This window comes from Asterias amurensis, chromosome 9 (genome assembly GCF_032118995.1).
Source record: "Asterias amurensis chromosome 9, ASM3211899v1".
Taxonomy (NCBI): Eukaryota; Metazoa; Echinodermata; class Asteroidea; order Forcipulatida; family Asteriidae; genus Asterias; species Asterias amurensis.
In genome coordinates, this window is record NC_092656.1 from 14,206,220 (window position 1) to 14,223,532 (window position 17,313).

At 38.5% G+C, this 17,313-nt stretch overlaps 1 protein-coding gene across 1 annotated transcript in view; it reads right to left on the reverse strand.

Annotated features, from left to right (window-relative positions):
• Positions 1 to 556: 556 nt before the first annotated feature.
• Positions 557 to 17,313, reverse strand: part of LOC139941362 (uncharacterized) — a 30,371-nt gene continuing 13,614 nt past the window's right edge. Inside the window, exons 2-6 of the mRNA XM_071937820.1 lie at positions 15,645 to 15,855; positions 14,527 to 14,613; positions 7,797 to 7,922; positions 5,154 to 5,212; positions 557 to 4,380 (exon numbers count right to left, since the gene is read on the reverse strand). Of these exons, the coding sequence (XP_071793921.1) occupies positions 4,288 to 4,380; positions 5,154 to 5,212; positions 7,797 to 7,922; positions 14,527 to 14,613; positions 15,645 to 15,750 (471 nt within the window). The 5' untranslated portion in view covers positions 15,751 to 15,855 and the 3' untranslated portion in view covers positions 557 to 4,287. The remainder of the gene's footprint in view (positions 4,381 to 5,153; positions 5,213 to 7,796; positions 7,923 to 14,526; positions 14,614 to 15,644; positions 15,856 to 17,313) is intronic.

Below are 17,313 nucleotides of genomic sequence, written 5' to 3' on the forward strand. Positions count from 1 at the left end.
GGCTTGAGAGTGTCAATATAACGAAACAGGCCTACTGGCGACTTCCTTTCACTCTCTTGATGTCGTATGGAAAAAAACGTCTGAAATAAGATTTATTATTAATTTATCAAACGCATTACTGTGATCGAGAGACGTCAATTTTACAGACGTTAGATAGTCCTACTTTTGGCAGGAAAACACTTCTAGCTTGACAGTGGTAAGTTCTGAAACCTTTTCTGTTGGTTAGGACGTGCTTACTCCTTTCAATTTGTGTCGGTCGTTGACAGTTGCAGACAAGATTGAGTATGTTTAAGTACGAAAAGTTTGCCTATTTACAAAAGTTTGAAGTTGAGTCCAAATACAGCAACTTTAGAAATGGTAATTTGCCGTAGGCTCCAGATGTGATTTGAAGAAAAAGGTCTTTGTGTGATCTAGCCGTAGCAACAGCCGAAACCACCAACTGAGAAGTGGTTGTAGCAAACGATTTGCTTTATAGAGGGCGCTGTTGTCACTTAAAAATGGCTATTAGAAACGATATTATATATATTATATTTATTAAAAAGCAAACATGGCGGCCGACTAGCCCAAATCAAGAATGCAAATACCGGTACAATGATTTAAAAATCCATACAAATACAAAAGAGAATGACCTTTAACCATTTATTACATACAGAAAGCATGAAAAGATGGTAAAACAAATGATCACCCAAGCATTGTCGAAATAATAAAGGATGAAGGGTAAATAAACAAACAATCCTTAACAACATTCAAGAAAATATATCGGTAAATCTCAGCGTTCAAAAAAGTGATGAATGTTAAACAAAATCGCTATAGTTTGTTCAACTTTTGTGAAAAGAACACAATAACATTCTTTAGAAATACAAATACAATAGTTTTGACTCCGAGTACACTTTTAATACTCTGCCTATGAATTTAGTTAAAACCCCACTTTTTCTGTGAGAGGACACTTGATAAACACAATCTAAAGTTTGAGTAGTCAGGGCAAGGTCGTTCACCCACTGAATTGTTTAAAACATAGATTGGTCCGCTGTCTCCAAGGAATTGACTCGTACACACACAGGCCCCGATAACGAGAACGAAAACTACAATGCTAAAAATGCACGCCCTCAATTGGTTGAATAAGCTTGGCCGTATTCTGCGTGGAGCAATTTCAACCAATCGAGGGCGTGCATTTTTATCGTTTTCGTTTTAGTTCTCGTTATCGGGGCCTGTGTGACCGGGCCTTTAGTCTGTCATGTAGTATGATTGTTTGACCCACCTGACCCCACCCGTGCAATGGATCCGCCCCAGTATTGGTGAAATTAGACACTCTCTACAGTGTCTGGAAGACTGTGGAATTGCTAACAGATAATATCCCTCGGAATATAACTGGTAAGCATTGTTTTTATTATAACGTCCCAAATGAACTCTTGCCCACTCTTTAGATATGATGCCAGTAAAAGAGAGACTCAGAAAAGTACAAGAAAAACGAGTGAAAACCACTTTGTCTATTACGAATCATTAGAATTGAAGTGTGCATTATTGTGAATGTTTATTGGTAGGCCCTACTGGTCTTCTTTATCAATGATTAATAAGTACTACTGATACACCAACACCGAGTGTTCTGTTAGTCACACTAAAAAAATAAACTACGCGCACTGCAACAAAAGCCACACTCACTAACAAACGCGAAAAGCAACAATTACCATATTATTATTATGCTTCATAAAGCTAGATGAACGACAAGAACACCAAAGACTCGTCAAATATTGTTCCTATAATTCTGTATTGTCTCTTAAAAGTGAAACTTGGTCTTATGTATACAAAAGCGGGGATAGGCTGACAACATGACGGGATCCATACAGTCACTGAACAGTTTAGAGTAGAAGACGGGACGGCAATCATTCAAACAAAAAAGCAATGAAAGTGCCATGATTAATAGCGCGTTCGACATCACCCCGAGGCAGCCTGGTCTAAGCGGAGTACGGTCCCCTCGCCACGCAACCCCTGGGCTGTTTACAAAGCAGTGCAAAATTGGCGCGAAAAGCCGCGAAATCCAAACTAATAAACCCCTGGTCTCTGCACATCTGAAGGGGGCCGCCTTAGCTAGGACCGCATGGGTCAAACGCTAACGCATGCCTGTGTAAACAGGAATCAAATACTGTCCATACGGCCGCGCTAATATAACCAGCCATGTTTTGACGTTCCCGTAATCAGGTCGTCAGTCTGACGCGATTAAGCAATCATCTCACTGCTGACAAGAACTACCAATTTTTCTGACACTAATATTTGAATGTTATTATTTGCATGTATAAACAGCCGAGCTTCTGCCATCTGTATGTGACGTCACCACGTCAGTATCAGTAATACTCAAACGTTGTCTCTCCGTGCACTTTGTGACTTTATCCTATGTGCATTATTTACTTTACGTGGATCAGTTTTAAACTGTCAAGTTAGAACAAACATCGTCTCTGAGACGATACAAAATGTTTTGTTATTTCTACAAGTATGGGGACGTCTACAATCCTTGACTCAATATTATTGATCACATTTATTTTAACAAAAACTAGGAAAATGCAATGAACATATTCTTTTCATTATGTGAGACCTTTGGGTAACACTACAGATGGCAGCAGACTCACGAGGTAAGCCCATCGCTTTTAGATATGTGCGCATGCTCAGAAATACAGAAACTAGAAGGTCTTTTTCGAAACCACGGCTTCGGCTTTGGATTTCGGCTTCAGGCTCCGTATCAGCTTCAGAGCGCGTATACGCAAATCACGTGCAATTGTCAAAACAACCGCGGGGCCAAGCTAGCCTCAGCCGAATCTAAAGAAGAAGCCGTGGTTTCGAAAAGGGCGCTGCATGCATGACAATAATCGGCTGGTTCCTGGATTTCTAAAGTCAACCATTGTGGTTTATGTTGAACCCCTTCACGGTCGTCAATCGTGATGATGTTCATCAGGCAGTGAGGCAATCAAGCCCATCAGCTAGGTCTGGTTGACGCTTTTATGGGAGAGGAATGTACATTCCGGGAAAATGTAAAAGGCCTTCATGTTCCGCGGTATTTGTAAAAAAAAAAAAAAAAAACATTTACAATGTGAATTTGTCTCTGACCTTTTTTTCTCGCACGTCGATTAGCTTTTTTTGAAAATTATCTGCGCTGTTTATCTACCAGATGTTCCATCTAAGGAGGGGGACCAAGTGATACGATTTTTCCAGACTAGTTCATGTTGCCTGAAATCCTGTGGCGGTACGGGAAAAGCTTACCATTCGTGTACAGATTATAGAAATGAAATTGCTTTGAAAACAATTACTAAACTATTGTCATCGGAAGATATTTACACAAGTGTCCCCCCCCCCAATTTTCTTTCCAATTTCAATATCGTATTGTTTCCATACACTCTAAAAACAATGGTCCAAATTTACCCAGATCCACGTCCCGTAGGGCTTGACCTATACCTTTGTCCGTATCAATCAGAATCTTTGTCAAAATGACCAAGAAAGTTGTCCAAAATAACAAGGAATCCGAGTTGGTATCCCTTTTTCCATTTTCCAGGCCAGCTTGACCCTGCCTGAAACGGATCTGGAACCAGGAATCAGGTTCAATTCTGACCCTGTAGAAATAGATTTATAATGTCTGCATTTTTGTCCATTCGTAAACAATCTAAAATCAAAACGCGTCTAGTTTTTTAGAACCAATTATTACTGGGTCACCGTTGGGTTAGTTGATAGATCCCATTTTCAGGGGAAAATACTTCTCTTTTAAGCATTTCCACTTAAAGGCAGTGGACACTATTGGTAATTACTCACAATAATTTTTAGCATAAAAACTTACTTGGTAACGAGTAATGGAGAGCTGTTGATGTACAGCATTGTGGGAAACGGCTCCCTCTGAAGTAATTTTTCACGAATTTGGCTTCGAGACCTCAGAATTAGATTTTGAGGTCCCGAAATCAAGCATCTGAAAGCACACAACTTCATGTGAGAAGGGTGTTTTTTATTTCATTCATATCTCGCATTTTTGACGACCAATTGAGCGCAAATATTTACAGGTTTGTTTTGTATGCGTATGTTAAGATACACCAAGAGGTAAGACTGGTCTTTGACAATTTCCAATAGTGTCAAGTGTCTTTAACACTTTTTAACACACCAGCTTTGGGGAGGGGGGGGGGCAAGGGTGCAATGATGAAGTGAATGTATCTCTCATTTTGCTCTCATTCTAGCCTTCTAGCCAAAGCTGTCTTGATGACAATCTGTATGATATGAAAGTTCTGTAACTTTTCTCGCCTGAGACTTGTTGGTGATTTAGACGTCATTCACTTGGACGGTTACTCTTCCGCACAGCATCAGTTCCCCATATTCATTATGAACAGTGAGATTTCCGTGAAACACGGGCTTCTGTATTAAACGAACAATATCAAGTTATAATTTAGGATTTGAAACTTTGCATGGTGGAAATACGATATGGAAAGGTTTGCGGTAACACCATGTAATGACTATCTCTAAATGAGTTGGGGTGGTTCTGAAAAGAACCGTTGGTTTCAACTTGACGTTTTTATTAGTAAATTCGAAAGTGTAGATTATGTCTGGTTATTCATTGTGTGACTGCCTAAAACACGTTTTCCTGGTCTGTTGGGGAATGGCGTCGCAGTCTTCGTCTGCTGTTAAACTGTTGAAAAACAAATCCCAACCGTTTCGACTAAACTGAACTCGTGTGAGCGACTTTATTAAGGTGTCATATTTGGTTATATAAGTTATTTGAAGTTCAAGGATTTTCTATAACAGATTTTCCGTGGTCACATTAAACAAGGTTGTGGACAGTGCTACATCACGTAATCGCATGGAGCTTTCAAAATGCGTATACTTTCATTCGCTTAGTTTTGGAAAAAGACCAAACTATACATGTAGGCCAAATCCGACGTGTTGCGGATTGTCAAGGGAATCTGAAAGGACCAACAAGTTGTTTACTCCCTTGTGGCTGTTTTCTGCTCATTAGTTAACTTTGCAGGCCTAACATTCAGTTTTAATGTAGAATGGGGTGGTATGGTTCAAAAATTTACCCACAGCCAAACCGACATACTTGTTCAATACCCTGTTGTTGCATCTATACTTAAGTAAGAAAGCTATATGCAGATTGACACATCTTGACAAACACAAGTTACAATGTTTACCGTGAAAAGAGAAGCAAAACTTTCATCTAGGGCAAGCCGACCTCCAAGTGTTCTGATCTCTGTATGAGTAGAAACAAATTTAAAAAAAAATTCCTGTCCAGCAATTGAAATAGTCAAATTGTCAATTGTTAATATCAAAGCAGCTTTTAGCGTTCTTAAAGGCACTGGACACTGTTGGTAACTACTCAAAATAATTGTTAGCACAGAAAGCTTCTTGGTAACAAGCAATGGAGAGCAGTTGATAGTATAAAACATTGTAAACAAAAAACGGCTCCCTCTGAAGCGGAGTAGTTTTCGATAAAGAAGTAATTTTCCACGATTTTTGATATTGAGAGAACAGATTAAGAATTTGAGGTCTCGAAATCAACTACGTGTGACAAGGGTGTTTTTTCTTCCATTCTTATCTCGCAACTTCGACGACCAGTTGAGTTCAAATTTTCACAGATTTGTTATTCTGTGCGTATGTTGAGATACACCAAGTGAGAATTGCCAAAGGTGTATGTCCAGTGTCTTTAATTGTTTGTTTTAATCTAGGGGTGGGTGTAGAAGTAATTCAAGATTTGTAAAGTCGACAATGTATTTTTATTTTGAAGAAAATTGATTCCGGTTTGGTTTTGCTTAAAGCCATTGGACACTTTCGGTAAACAGTATTGTCCAAAGGCCCACACTTCGTGTATCACAACTTGTATATAAAATAACAAACCTGTGAAAATTTAGGCTCAATCGGTCATTGAAGTCGGGAAAAAATAACGGGAAAACCCACCCTCGTTTCCGCACGTTTCGCCGTGTAATGACTGTACTGTTTAAAATAAATCCGTAATTCTCGACAACGAGAATTGATAATTGTTTTAATGTTTTCTCAAAAAGTAAAGCATTTCATGGGATAATATTTCAAGAGAAGTCTTTCACCATTACCTTCTGTAAACCCTGTAAGTTATTTGTAAATCTGTAATTTTTTTTTTCTGTTCCGAAAGTGTATAATGACACTATTGGTAATGTCTCAACATAATTATCAGCATAAAACCTTTCTTGGTGACGAGTAACGGGGAGAGGTTGATGGTATAAAACATTGTGAGAAACGGCTCCCTCTGAAGTGACGTAGTTTTCGAGAAAGAAGTAATTTTCCACGAATTTGATATCGAGACCTCAGATTTAGAACTTGAGGTCTCGAAATCAATCATCTAAACGCACACAACCTTGTGTGACAAGGGTGTTTTCTTCTTTCATTATTATCTCGCAAGTTTGATGACCGATTAAGCTCAAATTTTCACAGGTTAGTCATTTTATGCATATGTTCAGATACACCAACTGTGAAGGCTTAGTCTTTGGCAACTACCAATAGTGTCCACTGCCTTTAAAGCAATATGCGAATTGGCTAACTATTTCATATCATCACACACTGTAAAAAAAATTGGGTAAAATAATGCCCAACTTTTTACCCATTTAAGGGCGAATAGTGAACTCCTCCAACTTTTGGGCAAAGTTGGGCGCTCTGATTGCCAAATAATTGGGTAATATTTCATCATCAATAGTTGGGTATATTTTGGTAACCAACAGTTGGGTAATTTTTTGTTTACCCACTTTCTGGTTATTTAATAATTATCAATTACCCACTTATTGGGCGATGATTTTATTCATGATCTAGTTAAAATGTTTAACCATTTTCGGTGTTATCCAACAAATGGTGAATGTATTTAACCCTTTGATTTACAGTTTCTCCTGTGATACGTCATACAACCAGGCATATAAAATATATTTTCCACGATGGCAAACGGTGGTGAGTTGTGACCTTGGCATCTCTCTCTCAAAATCGTGAGGGTGCTCAGTGGTTTGTAGATGCTTTGGAAGGTTAGTTTTTAACTAAATAAAGTTTGTTTCCTGTTCAGTTGTTGTACACAGTCGTGACAGTTGCAGCGCAAGCAATGCAGTGATAGTTCCATTCATGTATTTCATACACAAAGCAACACAACAACCACGCATACATGCCACAACCGGCGTTGCACATAATGGCATGATAAAACTGAAACTATCACAGTAGTGTCAATGTGTTGCTCGCTCTGCAATTGTCACGACTATATATACGACTGAATAGAAAACACAACTTCATATTTAGTTAAAAACTCACCTTTAAATTGGATCTATGTCCACTGGACAACCCCGCTCGTCACAGCCACTCCTCCACTCGCCATGTTGGAAAATATCTTTGTTCTACTGTTTAATGCCCAACTTTTTGGCAACTCTTTAATCGTAGTGCGCATGATCGGACAATTTTGACCAACTAATGTGCATAATTTTAACCAACAATCGAGATTACCAAAAAGTTGCTCAATAAATAAGCAAAAGTGTAACCAACAGTTATGATGAGTTCAGATTACGAAATATTTTCCCAACACTTGCCCAACTTTTGTTCCGCTTTTTAAACAAAGATTGGGCAAACAAAATGTTTGCCCAACAAGACCAATTATTTGTTTTGTTGGGCAATTATCGACCATTAATTGTTGAAGTTACTTTGCCCAACAAATGATTTGACCAATGTTTTTGCAGTGCAGGAAAACGAGCTAAATTGAAGAACGGAAGATTCACCGCCCAGTTTGTCTGCTGCCTTGGCGTCTATTAAAAACTGTGCACATGTAATTTACTCACCTCCTTTTTTAATATAACATCCTTTAGGGTCAAATGCAGTCGTTCCATCTTCGCAGTAGGTATATTTGAGATGGTATGGCCATATGTCCAAATGGGCTACTATGGTTCCCATCAACATGCTATGAGCTGTATCAAAATAACCATAGCAAAACGAGAATCAACACAATAAAGATCATTACTCTATAATGTAAACAATATAACAATGAGGATATAGTCAAAACAAAAACACAATGTTATTCGCTACTAGATTATTATTTGGCCATGTGGCACAGCATTCCTGATCTGAGGTTAAAGGAACACGTTGCCTTGGATCGGTCGAGTTGGTCTTTGAAAAGCGTTTGTAACCGTTTTTTATAAAATGCATATGGGTAGAAAGATGTTGTGAAAGTAGAATACAATGATCCACACAAACATGCCTCAAAATTGCGTGGTTTTCATTTTACCTTGTTGACTAACACGTCGGCCATTTATGGGGGTCAAAATTTTGACTCCCATAAATGGCCGACCATGTTAGTTCGCACAGTAGAAGGAAAACCACGCAATTTCGAGGCAAACTTGTGTGGATCATTGTATTCTACTTTTAAAACATCTTTCCAACCATATGCATTCTATAAAAAACGGTTACAAACGCTTTTGTTTTGACCAACTCGTCCGATCCAAGGCAACGTGTTCCTTTAAGTTTCAGGTTATTCTTGTTAGTTGTATCGAGGTTAATGTTAACCTTCTGGAGTGTAGAGGTGGTTTTTTTTTAAATCATTTCCTTGTTCTTTTAGCCGATTTCGGTAGGCTTTAGGTTATTATAGTCCACGGAAGTAAACTCTAACATAAACTTAAAAATTGTATTAAGTTATCGACCACGAGGAAAAATTGACTTGACTAGATTAATGCTAAACAATTTGAGGCTTCTTTACGTATCTTGATTGTCCTTTTGATACTTGGTAATTGTAATCGTTATATGATTGTTAGCTGTTCCGATCCAGTCGGAACAGCTATTGTTTTCGTCGTCGTCGTCGTCGTCGTCGTCGTCGTCGTCGTCGTCGTCGTCGTCGTCGTCGTCGTCGTCGTCGTCGTCGTCGTCGTCGTCGTCATTATTATTATTATTCGTTTCTCCCTAAATCCCATAGTGTTTTACACGTTTTTGCGGCAGCCTAATCTCCTAAACCATAATACGAAAGAGTGAGTTTATTATACCAAATTGAAGCTTACAACATAAGCTTAATTCTTATCGTAAAAAATGTAAAAATTGTTAATTAATAAGCCTTAATTAAGCTTGTGAATATTTAATTAGCAAACCTAGTTAGGACCATATCTCAAAAAGTAGACCGCCAATCCTGAAACTTTTTTCAGCTTTACACTAGTCAGGTCCTGTGAATGTGATTTCCGACATAAAATTCTGGACGACGTCACCATGACGTCATGTATTGCACGTTTTGTGTCTGTGCACGAACACAATGGCTCTTGAAGTGTAAACAAACCCAGCTTTTGGAAACATGATTAATTCGATTAAAATTAAATTCCATGTTGAACACTTCCCAAAACTGTTTTAGATTAAAATATGTTTTATTGATGGTCATTTTAAAAGCATCAGAACTTATTGTAAATTGTTAACTTGACCAAGTCCTTATCCCATTTTCGACCGGTGTTATTGCGTTTTTTTGTTCAATATACATAGATTTCTTACGGTCACCGACTAGCACAAGTCTAAACTTGTTCCCAAAATTTGACATGCCTGGGCATGGTGCGTCGTGGACCGGGTTCATTTCAGGCGACGAGCGTGGACGACGAAAATAGACCGCCCGGGATTTGGAATTATTTACGGGTAAAGTCACCTTGTTCGCGCCGGCGACCATTTGCCTAAACTAATTCCAGTATTTCGCGTAACGTTCGGAAATTAGACCATGACAAACAAAAACTCTTTGACAGGGATACAAAAGCAGAGATTTTATTATGCTGACGTTTCTGTGGTGGTTGAGTGGCACAGTTTTATAGAGCTGCTTATAATAAACAGGCAAAACATTTTGCTTTACAAAATTGCAGAAATTGAGCAGAACACCTGGATTCACAACTTGAACATGAGGCATGGTTAAGCTGCTTTATGTGTTTAAAAAGCTATATGTAGTTTGGTCCTGGGCCAATGGCTTTTAAAGGAAAGAATCGCAGCGCTTACGTAATCAGGGAACTGTGTTTATGCTAAGCGTATTTTACAGCTTAGTAGGGAATGTGTTCTTCACGTCAGAATTCGCATCAAAAAATTTGCTACAGTTGACTAATTGTGCTCAACTCCTGCGAAACTTTCACTGCGAAAACAGTGACTTAAAAATTTGATTTGCATTCGCAGGAAAAACCGTGCTTTACTTGTGACAAAACTAGGCAGGGGCGACTAGTGTGCTTTAGTGTTAAAGTCGCGACTACAAATTATTACTTGAGTCGCGACTACTGTTTTTCTCTACTCCGTTATAATCGTGTCCACACATCGACTACAAAATTTGTCCCGACTACCTGTTTGGTGAACCAGTTGTGTTGCTTACTACTATTCGCAACATAATTAATATTGCCCTTGCGGCATAGCGGCACAAATCTTGAGAATCTGTACTTTATCTCGACAAGTGTCATAGTTAGGTTTGAAGTGCGACTAGTCAAGTTGTAAATTTCACTAGTCGCACCCATTCTCAACGTTATTAAAAATTTGTCCCGACTACCTGTTTGGTGAACCAGTTGTGTTGCTTACTACTAGTCGCAACATAATTTATATTGCCCTTGCGGCATAGCGGCACAAATCTTGAGAATCCGTACTTTATCTCGATAAGTGTCGTAGTTAGGTTTGAAGTGCGACTGGTCGAGTAGTAAATTTCACTAGTCACACCCATTCGCAACATAATTAATATTGCCCTTGCGGCACATAGCGGTACAAATCTTGAGAATCCGTATTTTATCTCGACAAGTGTCGTAGTCAGGTTTGAGGTGCGACTAGTCGAGTAGTAAAATTCACTAGTCACCCATTCGCAACATAATTAATACTGCTTTTGCGGCACATAGCGGCACAAATCTTGAGAATCTGTATTTTATCTCGACAAGTGTCGTAGTTAGGTTTGAGGTGCGACTAGTCGAGTCATGATGGGAACTTGCTTAATGAAAAAGATTCCGTGCTCTGCAGAAGCATTGAATTCTGCGCTTACGTCAAGCGAAATAGACTGCTTATAGCAGGGATTTCTTTTGTCTGTGTGCTTCCAAGCTCGCACATTATTTTCCAAGCTTGCACATCACAGTAAGCGGAAAATGGTGATCGTAAGCGCAGACTTTGGTGGTCAAGAACACCATGTAATTTTGCCCTGTAAGTAGGTTTGGTAAGGCCTACACTTTTGGTAAAGTCAAAAAAGATTGTTAGTACATGAGGGGAAATCTTGTGAAACTGGTCCAATTTGACTCTGCTTCACTGCGTAAGCAAAGAATTGACACATCAGAAGCGCGGATATTATCGCTTACATAAAGCATATTTCACAGCTTAGCAGGGATATTTTTGCTTGTGCGCGGGCAAACTTATCATATGTAATCTTTGCTTTGAACTAATTGTACAGATATTTCAGCGCCTGCACAGTAAGCAGAGAATGGTGGTTGTATAATAAATGGGCAGAGTTTGGTTGAAGCAGACACAGTAGAGCCATAAAACTGGGCCGTGTTCTATAGGGGAAGTTATAGCTTGACATTTTATGACAGTTTTGGTCTCTGCGACGTACACATACAAATACAGAGTCAGATACAGACATTACGGTGCAGAAATCGTGCAATTGAAATGTCTCATAAGAGCGCCCCTATCGGCAGGAGTAGGAAAATAAAGGATATCGTACAAATTAATGATGTGTTTTTAAACACGTAAAATAATATCAAACGGAAGCTTTAGGATGTTTAGCTTAATTCCTATCATAAAACATATTAAAATTATTTATTAATTAATCACCAGTGACCCTCATTTGCATATTAATTAGGAAATCTTTGCAGCATCATATCTCAAGAACTTCAGGGCCGACTTTTCAACTGTTTGTTCTTAAAGCCATTATACACTTTCGGTAAACAGTATTGTCCAAGTCCCACACTTCGTGTATCACAACTTATATATAAAATAACAATCCTGTGGAAATTTAGGCTCAGTCGGACATCGGAGTCGGGAGAAAATAACGGGAAAACCCACTCCTTTTTTCGCGCGTTTCGCCGTGTCATGACATGTGTTTATAACAAATCCGTAATTCTCGTTAACGAGAATTTATACTGTTTTACCGTTTTCTCAAAAAGTAAAGCATTTCATGGACTAATATTTCAAGAGAAGTCTTTCACCATTACCTTCTGTAAACCCTGTAAATTATTTGTAAATCTGTGAACTTTTTTTTTTCCCTGTACCGAAAGGGTCCAATGGCTTTAAAGACTCCTTGGGAGTAGGAGATTAATTTGAAAAAACTGTGACCTCAAGTTGACCTCTACTTCCGCGTCAACCGGAAGTGTCACCATATCTCAAGAACTATACAGCAGATTTTCAAAATGTTTTCAGTTATAAACTCCTTAGGCATAAAATATTAACTTTAAAAAACCGTGACCTCAAGTTGACCCCTACTTCCTGGTCAACCGGAAGTGGGACCATATCTCAAGAACTATACAACAGATTATAAATTTTTGTTCAGTTATAGACTCCTTGGGCATTCAAGATTAGTTTGAAACAACCTTGACCCAATGTTGACCTTTACTTCCGGGTCAACCGGGAGTGAGCCCATATCTAAAAAAGTACAAAGCATATGTTCAAACTTCAGTTATAGACTCTAAGCCAATAAATATTAGCTTTGGAAAACTGTGACCCCAAGTTGACCTCTACTTCTGGGTCAACCGGAAGTGGGACTATATATCAAGATCTACACAACCGATTTTAAAGACTCCTTGGCATTGCAGATGAATCTTTGGTAGCTATGGGCCCATGTTGACCTTTACTTACGGGTCAACCGGGAAGTAAGACTTTATAACAAGAGCTACACAACTTTTTTGAAACCTTTTTTCAGTTATATATTCCTTGGGCAATGAAGCACATAATCCAAGCAAAACAAAACGGAACAGCTTCGTGTTTGTTCACAAACACTTAATGTCTAGTTTACATTTGTAACACAAAGGCCTCAGGGCTGCTGTAATTCGAATGTTTCTACATTAAACCATGTATTTGTATGCTTGTACATTTACATACATACATCGACATTCAACAGAAATCCATCTGTTCGATCTCAAAATCTCTCTTTATTGCTAACATGGATCACTCTCAAACTTTCTTCCAATTCTATTGTTACATGTTCATGTAACTTGTCACAGTAGCCCTATTCTAGATCCTCAACAAAATCCATCGCTCACTCCACGGGACATTGTCTGAGAGTAATCTTTACCCAGGTGCCATTATGGAATCATGATATAAGGCGTTCACCCCATATTTCATTATTATGGTTTCGTTATTAACTTGTTTATTTTCTGCTCGTCTGTATCCGTGTTTTTGTTTCCTGTCCTTCCCGTTTCTGTTTGTGTCACTCTCCTGTTCTTAACTTAAGGCTTCCTTGTTATACCGCCCTCTTGTGTTGGTCACTAGGCTGTTGCCAAGTCAGCAGCCATAATTGAAGTGTGTTTTTAAACTGATAGCTTTGAACATGACCGATGAAACAACTAATAAGTGTGTTTATCTCCTTTCTTAACGAACACTCAGACGAAGCATGCTTATCTGGGTTTGCCTATATGTCCTAAGTTATTTACAGTTATTTCTTGATTGTTAGTTTGTATCAAAGATAATATAGCACCGCAAGGCGCTAGATGCGGAACTCGGGCTGGAATGTGTAATCCCACTGGACGCCATTTCGGCAAGTAACTATTAATTGGTGCGTTCGTTTAGCTTCCCTGGGTCGACCCCCGATGTTGCGTATTATATTTTTTTTCCAGGACGAACGTGGGCACACAATTACCCCACGTTCGTCCTCGAACCAGGAAAAAACCCCAGACACGTCACCACGTGAGCCTTCCCGTGGTGACGTCATTGCACCTCGGGCCAGCCCCAAGAGCCCCACTTGTGGATAGGGTCACTTGGGGCTGGCCCGAGGTGCAATGACGTCACCACAGGAAGGCTCACGTGGTGACGTGTCTGGGCTTTTTCCTGGTTCGAGGACGAACGTGGGGTATTTCACGTTCCAACATTGGATAAAGGCTCAGTTCCGCATCTTGCATCTTGCATCTTTGGTTTGTATGCCTCTACATGTATGAGGCCCTTTTGTAAACCAGTGAATTGAAATAAAATTGAATTGAATTGAGTTTTGTTTATATAATACAAAATTATATATTATTAAGAACAAGCTGATGGTGTTTTGGTACACTGCTTCGATTATTCGTTTCAAGTCATGATTGAATTTATGCGAATTTGATATTGATTTCATAGATTAAGTTCAACACTGAATTGGAATAGAATCCAGATTGAATCATTGAACTGCTTCAACAGTGTGTGGCTTCGTTTTTGTTTTGTTGTTTTTGTAGTTTTGGGGTGTTGATGTACAGCTAGCTGGTTGTTAAGCCTACACCATGCTTTTCAGCTTGGAGGTGTAAATCAAATTGAAGCAGATCCAATCTTCAAGCAGATGTGATCTCTACTACCGACTATTATAGTAGGCCTAATAACTAAGTGAGTTTGGCTATGCATTTATTGATTAGGAAATAAGTAGGTACTTGCCTGCTTTCATGGTAAGAGTACCATTAGCCATCAAACCACTAATAAGCAACACTGGGTCTGGTTCAAACCACACTTCGAAATCTGGGCCTAAAAGGGAGAAAAGTCACGTGAATATAGAGTGTGTTCGTCATAATTGTGTTCTTTCTTTTCATAACAAGTGCCCTGCATGCCAAATGACCCACCGAATAATGAGAATACAAAAGCAAAGAGCATTATGTGTGGGCAAAGCTGGCGGTTGTGTTGTTATGATAGTAGTTGCGATTTGTGACAAAAGGCTACAATCCAAATAATGTGAAAAAGCAATGTGATCATACAAAAAAAAGTTCTGAAAAGGAAGCCGTTTCAGAAGATTTCTTTAGCCCCCCCCCCAAAAAAAAAAGCAACAACAACAGCAACAACAGTACCCAGAAAACACTAGGAGGTGGGTTGAGAGGGTCGCCCATGAGCCTTGTTGAGGTATGGCAGCCACTTTACGAGTACCCTTATTGGTTTGGGGGGATACAAAGATACATTTTACCCAAACCCAATCTGAATAATTGTTTAAGTCTGCCATAAAACGGGCTATAATTGTTGGCTCCTCGTTAAAGACACTGGTCTGGTAAGTTTCAAAGACCAGTCTACACTTGGTGTACCTCAACATATGCATGAAATGACAAACCTGTGAAAATATGAGCTCAATTTTGGTCGTTGAAGTTGCGAGAGAAAAATGGAAAAAACACCCTTATCACACATTATATGCTTCATTTCGAGACCTCAAAATCTAATATTGAGGTCTCTATATAAAGCAATTCTTGGAAAAATATTGCTTTCTCGAAAACTACGTTACTTCAGGGGGAGCCATTTCTCACAACGTTTTATACTATCAACAGCTCTCCATTACTCGTTATAACCAAGTAATTTTTTGTAATGCTAACAATTATTTTGAGTAATTACTAACAATGCTTTTAAACTAATTTAAATTATCTAGTTAGCAGATACAACCGTATTCGGCAATAAAACTACGATCAGCATTGCGAAAATCAATGTAGGACCTCAACATGATTTGCACAAAAGGTACAATCAAATTTTGTTATAAACAAAATAGACCAACATCCTATTCAATATACTCATGAACTCACCACAGTTTGTAATTTTGGGTATCAACTGTTTTGTAGCATGAGAACCATTTGGTACCACGTACAGAGCGGCAAAGCAGAGAAACACAAATGTCGATCCTTTCCCCATCTTGAACTATCGTGAAGTATTAAACTTCCCGTCGGTGTGTGTGGTATTATTAGTATTGGCAACAAAGTTTATGTTGCTATGAGGCTCTAAGCTTGTAGTAAACACCTTTTGTTGCTTCATTCAATGTCAAACTCTCTCAATGGGACTTTCCACACATAATAATAAGCAACCACATTTAGGGATTTTTTTTTTCATTATTTCCTGTTTGCATCATGCATTGTCCGCCAAACGATACGTGGTTTCACTATCGTATGCTTGAAAAACATAAAGCCCATAATCATTTGCTCTCTTGTCAACCTTAGGAAGTTACATTACCAATTAATTTACGAGTACTTTAACGATAGCAATACGTGTTTTTCTATATATGAATAGTTTGTCTTACATACACGAATGTTTCCTAGACTTCCGCAAGCAATTAAATTAGATTAGACTAGATTAAATTAAATTTAATTAAATTATATTTATTTATTCATCATGAAAACATGAAAAGTGTTTTCCCAATTATAAAACACACTTGTTAAAGCATGGATACGTTTGGTAAATTGTCAAAAACCAGTATCCTCACTTGATTTTTCCCAACATGCATAAAAAGACAAGCCTGTGAAAATTTGGGTTCAATTGGTCATCGAAGTTGTAAAAGAACAATTAAAGAAATTGTGTGCTATCAAATGCCTTATAAAATGCTTCAGGCCTGAAGTCATTTCTTATATAATAGTTGAGTAATAATATATATCTCCTACTCAAAAACTACGTTTACTTCAGAGGAAGCCGTTCTCATAATATGTTATACTATCAGCAGCTCTCCATTGCTCGCCGTAAGTTTGTATGCTAACAATTGTTTTGAGTAATTACCAATCGTGTCCAGTGCATTTAAAAAAAAGCCACACAAAAAGAGACAATAACAAAACAATCACATATAAAAGATACACAATCAAGAGTAGGTAATTAAACAGTCAAAGTTCAAAGCATTTTAAAGGTAAATTAAAAAAGAATACATAAAATACATAATTATATCACCCCCCTCCCCAACCTACAATTGAGCTCAAATTTTCACAGGTTTGCTATTTTATGCATATGTTGAGATACACCAAGTAAGAAGACTGGTCTTTGACAATTACCGACAGTGTCCAGTGTCTTGAATCCACCTTGTACTAAACAACCAAAAGTTTTAACCCGAATACAAGTAGGACATTTTGAGAATTGCTATTACACGGTTTCATCAGGCGATCGCGCCACAGTGCTAATCTGAAAAGCAGTCGGGCATGGTCTTGTCTTGACGAGCAAACAAAAGCTGTTTTTCTACGTTTACACTGGACCTCTCTTGCGTTCCAGCACACAGAACAATGCCAAACTTACTGAAGCATGTCAAGGCCAACGGCACATAGAATAAAATAACAAAACTGTCACTATTGCTGGACGGGAATGTGCAGGCGAAGTTGTTCATTTACATATATTAGATAAATTGAACAACGGTGTATATTATAGAGGGATTCTTGTGCATGTTCCTGAATAGTGGTCACAACTTTCACTTCTGTGTCAGTTCTTAATACATCGGTGGTGTGT